At 31.5% G+C, this 12,837-nt stretch overlaps 1 protein-coding gene across 1 annotated transcript; it reads right to left on the reverse strand.

Annotated features, from left to right (window-relative positions):
- Positions 1–758: 758 nt before the first annotated feature.
- LOC100267301 (probable lysophospholipase BODYGUARD 4) lies at positions 759–4,235 on the reverse strand. Its single transcript, XM_002268416.4, has 4 exons — positions 3,658–4,235; positions 2,652–3,001; positions 1,637–1,833; positions 759–1,153 (listed from the first exon to the last, which is right to left on the reverse strand). Exons 1-4 carry the CDS (start codon positions 4,088–4,090, stop codon positions 802–804), a joined length of 1,332 nt encoding a protein of 443 aa, XP_002268452.1. The 5' UTR covers positions 4,091–4,235; the 3' UTR covers positions 759–801.
- Positions 4,236–12,837: the final 8,602 nt, after the last annotated feature.

Consider the following 12,837-nt stretch of genomic DNA (forward strand, 5'->3'; position numbering starts at 1 on the left):
TTTTGTGGGTTATTTGGTCATTTTGATGATATCATAATGATTACTTCTAATTAAAAATTAAGTATGAAACCTCCAAATGCATTATAAAATATTTTATTTTATTTTTCTTAAAAATGAAAAATTATATTACTTGGCTCTTACTCATATCAATTTTTTTTGGTAAATTTTTTTATATTAATTTAGTCATTATTTGAACTTAAAATTATTTTTAAAAATTAATAAACTCTTTAATAAATCTAACTTATTAAATCTTGTTTGAAAAGAAACACCAATGTTATTCAAAATAAATTTGCTTTGTGACGTTCTAATATTAATTGAAATCTATCTATCTAATAAAAAATTTATAAAAAAACAACAAAAAAAAAGAGTGTAATTCAAAAAAAAAAAATGACATTTGAAAATTTTCAATATTAAGTGATGGTAAAGAATGAAAGAAGAAAGATATCGTCTTCTACTTTATTTACTTTTAATGGTTTTTATTGTTATTTCTCTATATTTTTCTTTTATTTTTAAAAACGAGTAAAAACAATTTCTATTTATTCTTTAAAAATCATGTTCTATTTCATTTTTTCAAAAATTTGTTTTTAGAAAGCAATGATCATGTAGTGCTATAAATTTTTAAAATAATAATTTTTTGTTTTTAAAAACAAAAAAAAAAATTAAATCATACAACGAAACAAGATTTAAAATTTCTCAAGGACATAGTCAACTCCTTAGAAAAGGAAAAAGAAAATTTCAATCTTGTTTAACCCTAATGATAAATAAAATGAAAATTAAATGTTATTTGAGATAAGCAAGTTCTTATATACTACAATGTTTATAGCATTCTTCTCTACTAGAAAATGATAACCATGTATGCTCTAAATATTGCGTAAAATTAGTTTCTCGACCTAATATGACACTACTATGGTCAACATTATTGATAATGTCAACCTCTGCATTTGGAATCTTCATCTTAATGTTAATACTACACTCTAACGGAACTATCTCGTCTCGATCTCCTTGGATAACATATATTTTCACTCTCGACCTCTTTAGGGTTTCTAAGCATTCATCCATTGATTTTGCTCCCCCACATATCACATTGTGCATGGTATGCCAAGCCGAAGAATGTGTATGCTTTGTCATATCAATGGTCATGAAATCGAGATTCCTGTAATAAAAGAAAAAAAAAACGACAGTATCATAATTCACCCTACTAAATATTAGAATATAAGTGTCTGTTTAATGATATTTTCGAAAACACGATTCTATAAACAGTTTTTTATTCAAAAAAACAATTCTATTATGCTTTTTTAGAACAACGGTTTTTTTTAGATCCTGAACTACTTTTAACTTGATTTTTTATGTTTTCAAATATTTCTTAAAAATATTTTTTATTTGTAATACTTTATTTTTAATCATTCTTCATATTTATACAATTATTTTTTAAAATAAGTTAAAAAAACCGAAAACTATTAAACTATGTTATAAAAAAAGACCTTATTTTCAAAAACAAGTTATCAAAAAATTCTTTTAATAAAAAATTATCAAAAATGTTTTCAAGTTTAGAAAACAACTTTCTATTTTTAAAAATAGAAAGTTGTTTCTAAAAACTATTTCCAAACAACCTCTAATAAAGAATGCAACTTGTTACCTTTTTCGAGTAAGTAGCTTCAAAACCCACTCCCATGTCCTATGATTTCGACAAATGAGAAAGCAAACACATCGACCCAAATGCTCATACCATGACATAAACGATGAGCCAAACCGTATTGGTGGCCACAGTCTCCTCTCTGCAAGTTTTCTTAGCACCATGGAGCTACCACCATCTTTAGAATAATCGAAGTAAGGCTGAAAGTAGAAAATTAACAAACAAGATCAACGTGAATAAGATTAATTAATAGCTAATCAAGAAAAAAAATAACTAAAAATTGGCATGAAAAGTCCATAAATCAAAGTAAAAATCCCCACTCGATTTACCTTAAGTCAGGAATTCATGAACTGTTAGGTAATTTTAATATTATCTATTAAAGGCCCATTTAGAAGTGACTATCGTAAAAGCGCTTTTAGCTAGGAACACTATTGTTGTAAATATTTGTAAAAAGAACTATATTGTGTTTGACAATGATTTTAAAAAGTATTTTTAGTTTTTCGTATACTTAAAAATTTTTATATTTCAAATATTAGAAAGACTAAAAATATTTTATAAAATCATTATCAAACATACTCTTAATTAATATTTAGATATACATCGAAAAAGTATTTTTATAATATAATATATAATAAAATAAAAGTGAATTTTTGAAGCAACACTACAAGTACTAGTCTAAAAACTCATTTGACAGTAATTCTAGAAAACGTTTTTAACTTTTCTAATATTTGAAAATTTTTATCATTCATATATTAGAAAGGTTAAAAACGTTTCCTAAAATTACTGTAAAAACAAATTCTAAGAAACAATTCAACTGAATATCGAAGTTTTTAAAACCATTTTTGGACTTTTCTAAAACACCTAACTTTTATTAGGAAAACAAAGAAAGCGCTTTTACCTCTCCTACCAAAATCACTCCCAAATACACTCGAAGAATATCGGATATCACAACATATAGCAATGTTTAATTCATATATAAAGAAGAAAACATATGTACCAAATAATTGGAGGAACTCACCGGAGCTATAAGAGTGATTGATTTCACAGACTTGGAGTACTTTGCAGCTAAAGCCAATGCAAGTATACAACCCATGGAGTGTGCAACCAAATGAAAAGATTTCAATTCAAATGGATGGATTACAGATTTCTCTATCATTTCCAAGTGGTCTCTCAAAGTGTACAAACAATCTCTTGGCTTTGGGCTTCTTCCAAATCCCAAGAGATCTAGGGCAAACAACCTATAATTGTGCTTCACCTCTTCAGATAGATTTGGGAACACAGTTTCAGTCCAAAATGAGGAAGATGAGAGGAACCCATGTAAGAATATCACATTTTCAATGTGTCCTTGCTTGCATTCCTCTTCAATTGCTGCCAAAAATATTGGTGGGGGACATTAGTCCATTACAAGAAAAAAAAAAAGGAAAAGATGACGTTTTTAAAGCATCAAGAAAAATATATGCCGATGTTTCTCTAAAGCATCACCTTATTGACTATCATAAAGACAAATATAATCATCCATTATTCATAATTAAGTTGATTCTTTGTATTTAAGTTGACAAATCCTATGGTAGGTGGGAAAATTAAGGAAAGAAAGAAAGGCAAATGATTCTATATTTCGGTGGTATTTATTATTTAGTTGTATAAAAAAAATTTAAATATTTAACTTTTTTTATTTAATTAAAAGGAACCAATATATTATCCAACGTGATTGAATTGAACTTATTAATAATAATTTTATTTTAATTATATTAATTAATATCAAAGGTTACTCTTAATTTAACTGAATAAAAAAAGTTAAATTTTTTTTTATTTAATCTAAAAACAAATATCAACGTAACATCAATTAATTTAAAATTTCATTAAATACTCTCGTGTTTTGGGTGAAAGCAGAAATATTAAAATAACTAATGAAAAAAAGGTAATGCATGAAATTTAAACCAATAAAAACTTATTTAACCAAAATTTCAAGAGGGCATGAAATTAACCTTGATTGACCACTGGGAAAATAAATTTTCTCAAAATACCTTTGGGAGGTTCCATCACAACAACATGAAGCTTCTGATCATCACCATTGTTAAGCCATGAAACACAAGACTCACACCCACAGTCAGACCATCTAGTCATCTTCGCTTCCACCCTACCACCTCTTTTCTTGGAATTCTCCCACTTTCCGGGAAATCTCAGAAAACCCATTTCCCGGAAAATGTTTTTCCTCTCGTTTCCGTACAGTGTCTCTGACACTTCACCCTCTTCGTTACTGTCCTTTTCTTCCTTGCTTTCGCAGTAGCATCTGGAGGCCTTGCCTTCCATGAACTCATCAAGAACCCTGAAAAATATGCAGAAAACAGTGTCTAGAAAATCCAGGAATAGGAACACCACCCAACTCAGAACCGAAATGAAGCTTTCTGCAGAGATTCTCGCCCATTTTCCTGAGAGAATTTGTGAAACAGTGAACATTTTTGTAAAGAGAAAGATGGAGAAAGCGGTAGGAAGAGTCTGAAGAAATGGAAATGAGAGAAGCTGAGATGAAGGATGTGCCACGTTGAGGAATCTCCCAGAGTCCAAGAATGCTTTTGTCTCTTACGAAAATGAAAAGTAAAACGGACGACTTTGGCCAGCTGATATATATATATATATATATACATATATTTATCTGCTTGGTTGGCGAGAAAATTACCTGCAGGTAAACAAATACACAGGTGTATTTTCATATTTACCAGTTTGGTTGGTGAGAAAATTGATGAAAAATGCTTTTCTTTTCCATTGGTAAATAGAAGTTGGAGTCTTGTCTTATGTGGATTGTGTCGTAAGAAATTGAGGAAATGGAAAAAAAAAAATCATAAAAACCTAATTTTAGAAATTTAACCCGTTATCTTTTTTTCTTTTTAATGACCAAAATATCATCATTATTTTCTTGTAAAAAAAAATATTTTTTTAAAAACCTATATATAAAAACTTAAAATAGTTAAAGGCATTTATATCAAAAATTGGTTACTCTTCAAATAAAAATATAGAAAATATTAAATTCACAAACATGAAATTATTCCATCCCTCCAATTAATTCTTTTTTTATTCTTTTTATTGAACTATTCTTTAGGTATAACGATTAAAACAAACATGTTTTGAGCTTTAATTTCAAAAAATTAAAGGTGAAAACTTTTTCTTATGGATTTTTTTTTAATATTAATGATCTAGGTTTATATTTTATATTTTATTAATTGTTTTTTAACTTTTTATTTAAAGTTTTTTTGAAATAGATAATTTTTTTTTTCAATGTATCATTTTACCATATTTATTTAGAGAAATTATGTAACCATATATTAACTAAAAAAATATAAGATTTTAGAATTTTACTTTTTCTATTTTAATTTTATTGTAAAATAGGATAAAAAATATCGTCTTTTTATACACAATAGTGATTTTATATTCATTTCACAATTACCCTCAAAAGTAAAGGACAAAGTACACACCAATTTAATATCATCAGTTGACATGTACATGTGTCATTCAATTTTATTATTTCTCATACATCAATTTATCTCACTTACCACTTGACATGTACATGTGTCATTCAATTTTATTATTTCTCATACATTAATTTATCTCACTTACCACTTGCCACGTTTTCACTTTTTTCTTTTTTCTTTTTTCTTTTTTCTTTCTTTTTTCTTTTTTTTTTCATTTTTTTTCCTCTCCGGCCACCATATTCGATTATCACCTCTTATAGTTTTTATTATTATTTTTCTCTTTTTCTTTTATATTCTTTTTAATATGATCATGTATTTTCTCATAAAATTTCTTTAATTTTTTTTTTTTTGGCTCTCTAATTTCTCCATATTTATTGATTTTAATTATTTTTTGACATATTAAACTTAAAATGATAATATATAATAAAGAGTTAATATAACAAATTAAATAAAAACAAAAATATATGATGGACAAAAAAATGAAAAATGAAAATATTATTCCACAAATAATATACTGGATGATTTTAAATATTAATTATAATAATGCATTTGATAAATTAAGGTTTAAATTTAAAAATTCTATTTTATTATTTAAAGGTTTATTAAGATTTTTTATATTGATATTGAGAAAATAAAGGTTAATCTTAATAGAGAAAACACCCAAGAGAGCGGGTGAATTGGAGTTTAAAAAATTATTTTTCAAACACAATAAATATAAGAGATAAGGTTAGAAAAAGCAAACTCAAATTTTATAGTGGTTCGGTACTTCCTTACCTACATACACTCTCATCAAACTCCTAATTGAGTGAGGGTTCCACTATATTTGAAACTTCAACCAAACTTCTAATCACTTTTACACTTGGATTCCACCTTCAATGAGCTCTTACACAATCTTTTCAAGTCCCTACTCACATGAAGGTTTTAACACTCAAATAATAAGTTTGAATCTCTCAACCTAACTCAATAATAGCTCAAATACTACTCAAGGCTAAAGATGACTCACAAATGTGCACTAAAGAATATGAAAATGGAGATTTAATGCACCAAAAAAAGAATGAGAGCATTTAAGGCAAGAACAAGTAGGTAAACAAATAAATGCATGTGTTCTCTTTTTCATAAATGAAATAGAGTTCTTAATTTACAGGTTTCTAACCTCGGGAGCCAAAATGCCAAAAAGTAGTCTGGATCGGTTGAGTTAGAGGTCGATTGGTTCACTAACTGTTGGAGCATTTAATGCTTGGTAAGTGATCGTTACGATCGACCAGTCCTCGATCAGGAAGACATATCCTTTGATCGGGAATGAAAGGCTACTGGAAGATAAAGAAGGTTTTTTTTTTTGCATCTCTCGACTAAGAAAAAGTAATCGGTCGACTAGTATCCTAGCCGATTGAGCCGGTTGGCCAATCTTTCAACCGCTTCACCATTTTTGGCCCAAATACCTTCTTTTTTTCTTGGTTTTTTTGCTTCTAACACTTAGACAAGGTCTTTAGGTAAATTAATATGTCAATTTTGAAACGTTTTGCCTAAGGTTCATTTGATGAAAGTCGAATTTAGATGGAAATGTTACTTTAATGCATAAACCAAGTTTTTAAATATGCATGAAATGATATAAAAATCCTAAGTGCACTCATGCATTCATCTTACACATTTTTCCTATAATTAAAGGTCTTCCAATTGTCTTGATCGTGCATCCATTGGGTCCTTTGATGAATTTCAAAATTAACACCTGAAACTCTTTATAATTCAAATCAATTAATAACTTAACCATCGTTTGTTATCATCAAAATGCAATTAGGAAAACCCTTGGGCTAACAAATACTAAATAAAAGATTTATTTATTTTATAAATTATATCACATGTAAAAGTAACAATATCTTTATAATACCATTTTATTATTTACATTATTTTTCTTTTAATTTTCATTTTAATTTTATCATATCAAAATCACAATAAGTGATGGTTCTTTTATTGTGTTTCTTATGATTTTAATTTGATTGTGGATCTAACTTTTTGTTTGGTTAAAATCTTTAATTTTTAATTAAAATAAAATATAAAATAAAATTTATTTTTCATTAAAAAAAATTGTATTTAACCTTTTATATTAATTTCATAAAAAAATATGTACATCCTTAAAAAAAAGGTAAATTCATGCTTGGGGGAACCAGAACCACCATTATACTTATCATGGTGTATATATTCATTTGGGACCCTCAATAAGTAATTGGAGGTCCTTGCCCACCTTAAAATGAACTTTGGAATCCTAGGTATATCCATTCTTATAGAAACCAAGACCCCTATCTCCATTCTCATGGCTCATATATTCCTTTGGGGACCCTCGAGAAGGAATTAGAGGTTGTTCCCCACCCTGGAACGGACATTGGAACCCAAGGTACATCCTAAAGACAATTTGTTACATTTTTCACAAAATTTGGCACATCCTTAAAACAATTTGGTACATCCAATCCATGAGTTACCGAGACCTCTATATTATTACCCTTGGTTCGTTTATTTCTTTAGGGATCTTTAGGAAGTAATTAAAGGTCATTCCCTACTCCGAAACGAACTTTGGAACCCTAGCTACATCCTTAAGGAAATTTGGTACATCGTTAAGAATTTTTGGTACATCCAATCATCAAGCTATCGAGACCCTTATCTATCTTCTCATGGTCCATATTATCCTTTGAGGACCCGCAAGTAGTAATTGGAGGTCATTTCCCACCTCGGAACAAACTTTGGCACTCTTGATACATTCTTTACAAAATTTGACACATTCTTCACAAAATTTGGTACATTTTTCACAAAATTTGGTACATCCAATTCTTGATCAATCGAAACCTCTATCTTATTACCTATGGCCTGTTTATTCCTTTAGGGATCTTTGGGTAGTGACTAGAGGTCATTCCCTACTTCGAAACGGATTTTGCATCCAATCTTTGAGTTAACGGGACACCTATCTCCCTTCTCATGGTCCATTTCTTCCTTTGGAAACCCTCAAGAAGTGATTAGAGATTGTTCCTTACCTCAGAATGAACTTTGACAACTTTAGTACATCATTTACAAAATTTGGTACATCCTTAAAAAAATTTGGTACATCCAATCCTTGAGCTACCGGGACCCCTATCTTATTACCCATGGTCCACTCATTCCTTTAAGGATCTTTGGAAAGTGATTGAAGATTGTTCCCTACTTCTAAACAAACTTTGGAACCCTAGGTACATCCTTAAGAAAATTTGATACATCAAATCTTTGAGCTAACGAGACACCAATCTTCCTTCTCATGGTCTATTATTCCTTTGGACAACTTTAGGAAATTATTAGAGGTCGTTCTCTACTTTGGAACGGACTTTGGCCCCCTTGGTACATCATTTACAAAATTTGGTGCATCATTTATAAAAGTTGGTACATCCTTCACAAAAATTTGATACATCCAATTCTTAAGCTATTGGGACCCCTATCTTATTACTTATGGTCCGTTTATTTCTTAAGAGATCTTTGGAAAGTGATTGGAGGTTGTTTCCTGCTCTGAAATGGACTTTGGAACCCTAGGTACATCCTTGAGAAAATTTTATACATCCTATCTCTGAGTTAACGAGAAACCTATCTCCCTTCCCATGGTCCATTTCTTTTTTTGGAGACCCTCAGGATGTGATTGGAGGTTGTTCCTCACCTCGAAATGGACTTTGGCACCCTTAGTACATCATTTACAAAATTTGGAACATCATTTACAAAATTTGGTACATTCTTAAAAAAAATTGGTACATCAAATCTTTGAGCTACCGAGACCCCTATCTTATTACCTATGATCCGTTTATTCCTTTAGGGATCTTTTGGAAGTGATTGGAGGTTGTTCCCTACTCCGAAATGGACTTTGGAACCCTAAGTACATCCTTAAGAAAATTTGATACATCCAACCCTTGAGCTAATTAGACACTTGTCTCCCTTTTCATGGTTCATTTCTTACTTTAGAGACCCTCAGGAAGTGAATGAAGGTTGTTCTCCACCTCGGAATGGACTTTGGCACCCTTGGTACATCCTTTACAAAATTTGGTACATCTTTCACAAAATTTGGTACATTCTTAAAAAAATTTGGTACATCCAATCCTTGAGCTATCAGGCCCTCTATCTTATTACCCATGGTCTATTTATTCTTTTAGTGATCTTTAAGAAGTAACTATAGGGAGTTCTCTACTCCGAAACGGACTTTGGAACCCTAGGTACATCTTTGAGAAAATTTGATACATCCAATCTTTAAGCTAACGGGACACCTATTTCCCTTCCCATGGTCTATTTCTTCATTTAGAGACCCTAAGGAAGTAATTGGAGGTTGTTCCCCACCTCAGAATGGACTTTAGCACCCTTGATGCATCCTTTACAAAATTTGGTACATCTTTCACAAAATTTGGTACATCCTTAAAAAAATTTGGTACATCCAATCCTTGAGCTACTGGGACCCCTATCTTATTACTCATGGTCTGTTTATTCCTGTAGAGATCATTGGAAAGTGATTAGAGATCGTTCCCTACTTCGAAACAGACTTTGGAACCTTAGGTACATCCTGAAGAAAATTTGATACATCCAATCCTTGAGCTAACGGGATACCTATCTCCCTTTTCATGATCCATTTCTTCCTTTGGAAACCCTCGGGAAGTGATTGGAGGTCGTTCTCTACCTTAGAACAAACTTTGACAACCTTGGTACATCCTTTACAAAATTTGGTACGTCATTCACAAAATTTGGTACATCCTTCACAAAATTTGGTACATCCTTCACAAAATTTGGTACATCCAATCCTTGAGTTATTGGGATCTCTATCTTATTACCCATGGTCCGTTCATTCCTTTAGGGATCTTTGGAAAGTGATTGGAGATCGTTCCCTACTTCGAAACAAACTTTGGAACCCTAGGTACATCTTTAAGAAAATTTGATACATCCAATCCTTAAGTTAACGGGACACCTATCTTTCTTTTCATGGTCTATTTATTCCTTTAAACACCCTCAATAAGTGATTGGAGGTCGGTCCCCACATAAGAACAAACTTTGGCCCCCTTGGTACATCCTTTACAAAATTTGGTGCATCATTCATAAAATTTGGTACATCCAATCCTTGAACTATCGGGACCCCTATCTTATTACCCATGGTCCGTTTATTCTTGTAGGGATCTTTGGGAAGTGATTGGATGTACCAAATTTTCTTAACCTATAGTTCCAAAGCTCATTTCGCAATAGGGAATAATCTTCAATCACTTCTCAAATATCTCTAAAGAAATAAATGAACCATGGGTAATAAGATAGGGGTCTTGGTAGCTTAAGGATTGGATGTACCAAATTTTTTTAAGAATGTACCAAATTTTGTGAAAGAAGTATCAAATTTTGTAAAGTATGTATCGAAAGTGCCAAAGTCTGTTTCGAGGCGAGGAATGACCTCCAATCACTTCTCAATGGTCTCCAAATGAAGAAATGAACCATGAAAAGGAAGATAGGTGTCCCATTAGCTCAAAGATTTGATGTATCAAATTTTCTCAAGGATGTACCTAGGGTTCCAAAGTCCATTTCAAAGTAGGGAATGACCTCCAATCACTTTCCAAATATCCCTAAAGGAATAAACCAAACATGAGTAATAAGATAAGGATCTTAGTAACTCAAGAATTGGATGTACTAAATTTTGTAAAGGATGTACCAAATTTTATAAATGATGCACTACATTTTGTAAAGGATGTACCAAGGGGGTCAAAGTCCGCTCTGAAGTAGGGAACGACCTCCAATCACTTCCTAAGGTTGTCCAAAGGAATAAATGGACGATAGAAAGGAATATAGGTGTCCCGTTAGTTTAAGGATTGGATGTATCAAATTTTCTTAAGGATATACCTAGGGTTTCAAAGTCTGCTTCGGAGTAGGGAACGACCTTCAATCACTTTCCACAGATCCCTAAAAGAATAAATGGGTCATGGGTAATAAGATAGGGGTCCTAGTACCTCAAGAATTAGATGTACCAAAAATTTTTAAAGATGTACCAAATTTTTTAAATGATATACCGAAGGTGCCAAAGTCCGTTCCAAGGTCGAGAACAACCTCCAATCACTTCCCGATGATCTCCAAAAGAAGAAATGAACCATGGGAAAGGAGATAGGTGTCTCATTATCTCAATGATTAGATGTATCAAATTTTCTTAAGAATGTACCTAGGGTTCCAAAGTCTGTTTCAGAGTAAAGAACAACCTCCAATCACTTGCCAAAGATCCCAAAAGGAATAAACAGACCATGGGTAATAAGATAGGGGTCCAAGTAGCTCAAGGATTGGATGGACAAAAATTTTTTAAGGATATATCAAATTTTGTGAAGAATGTACCAAATTTTATAAAAGATATACCAAATTTTGTAAAGGATATACCAAATTTTATAAAAAATGTACCAAATTTTGTATAAGATATACCAAGGGGCCCAAAGTCTGTTCCAATGTGGGAAACAACCTTCAATCACTTCCCGAGGGTCTCCAAAGGAAGAAATGAACCATGGGAAGGGAGATAGGTGTCCCGTTAGCTCAAGAATTGGATGTATCAAATTTTCTTAAGATACCTAGGGTTCCAAAGTCTGTTTCAAAGTAGGGAATGACTTCAATCACTTTTCAAATATCCCTAAATGAATAAATAGACCATGGATAATAAGATAGGGGTCCCAGTAGGTCAAGGATTGGATGTACCAAATTTTTTTAAGGATGTACCAAATTTTGTAAAGAATGTACCAAGGGTGCCAAAGTCCATTCCGAGGTGAGGGACGACCTCCAATCACTTCCTGAGGGTCTCCAAAGAAAGAAATGGACCATGGGAAGGGAGATAAATGTCTTGTTAGCTCAAGGATTTGATGTATCAAATTTTCTCAATGATGTACTTAGGGTTTCAAAGTTCGTTTCAAATTAGGGAACGACCTCCAATCACTTTCCAAATATTTCTTATGGAATAAACAAACCATGAGTAATATCATAGAGGTTTTGATAGATCAAGGATTAGATGTATCAAATATTTGTAAGGATGTACCAAATTTTGTGAAGAATATACTAAATTTTGTAAAAGACGCATCAAATTTTGCAAATGATGTACCAAGAGTGTCAAAGTCCATTCTGAGGTGGGAAATACCTCCAATCACTACCTGAGGGTCCTCAAAAGATAATATGGACCATGAGAAGATAGATAGGGGTCTTGATAGTCCGATAATTGGATGTATCAAAATTTCTTAATGATGTACCAAATTTCCTTAAGGATGTACCTAGGGTTTCAAAGTTTGTTTCGAAGTAGGGAACGATCTCTAATTACTTCCTAAAGATCTCTAAAGGAATAAACGAACCATGGGAAATAATATAGAGGTCTCGGTAGCTCATGGATTGGATGTACCAAATTGTTTTAAGGATGTGTCAAATTTTGTGAAAGGTGTACCAAATTGTCTTTAGGATGTACCTTGGGTTCCAATGTCCATTCCAAGGTGGAGAACAGCTTTCAATTCCTTCTTGAGGGTCCCCAAAGGAATATATGAACCATGAGAATGGAGATAGGGGTCTTGGTTTGTTTAAAAATGGATATACCTAGGATTCCAAAGTTCGTTTTGGGGTGGGCGAGAACCTCCAATTACTTATCGAGGGGTCCCAAAGGAATATATACACCATGATAAGTATGATAGTGATTCCAATTCCCCTAAGCATGAATTTACTTTTTTTTTTAAGGATATATCTATTTTTTATGAAATTAAT

This window comes from Vitis vinifera, chromosome 8 (genome assembly GCF_030704535.1).
Source record: "Vitis vinifera cultivar Pinot Noir 40024 chromosome 8, ASM3070453v1".
NCBI lineage: Eukaryota > Viridiplantae > Streptophyta > Magnoliopsida > Vitales > Vitaceae > Vitis > Vitis vinifera.

Bases quoted from the DNA above. Each gene is read 5' to 3' on its own strand.
- LOC100267301 (XM_002268416.4), bottom strand. From the start codon at position 4,090: ATGTTCACTGTTTCACAAATTCTCTCAGGAAAATGGGCGAGAATCTCT. The intron at 1,834-2,651 runs GTGAGTTCCTCC...TTCTACTTTCAG, and splicing joins CAATCACTCTTATAGCTCCG to CCTTACTTCGATTATTCTAA. The intron at 1,154-1,636 runs GTAACAAGTTGC...CTTTTATTACAG, and splicing joins AAGCTACTTACTCGAAAAAG to GAATCTCGATTTCATGACCA.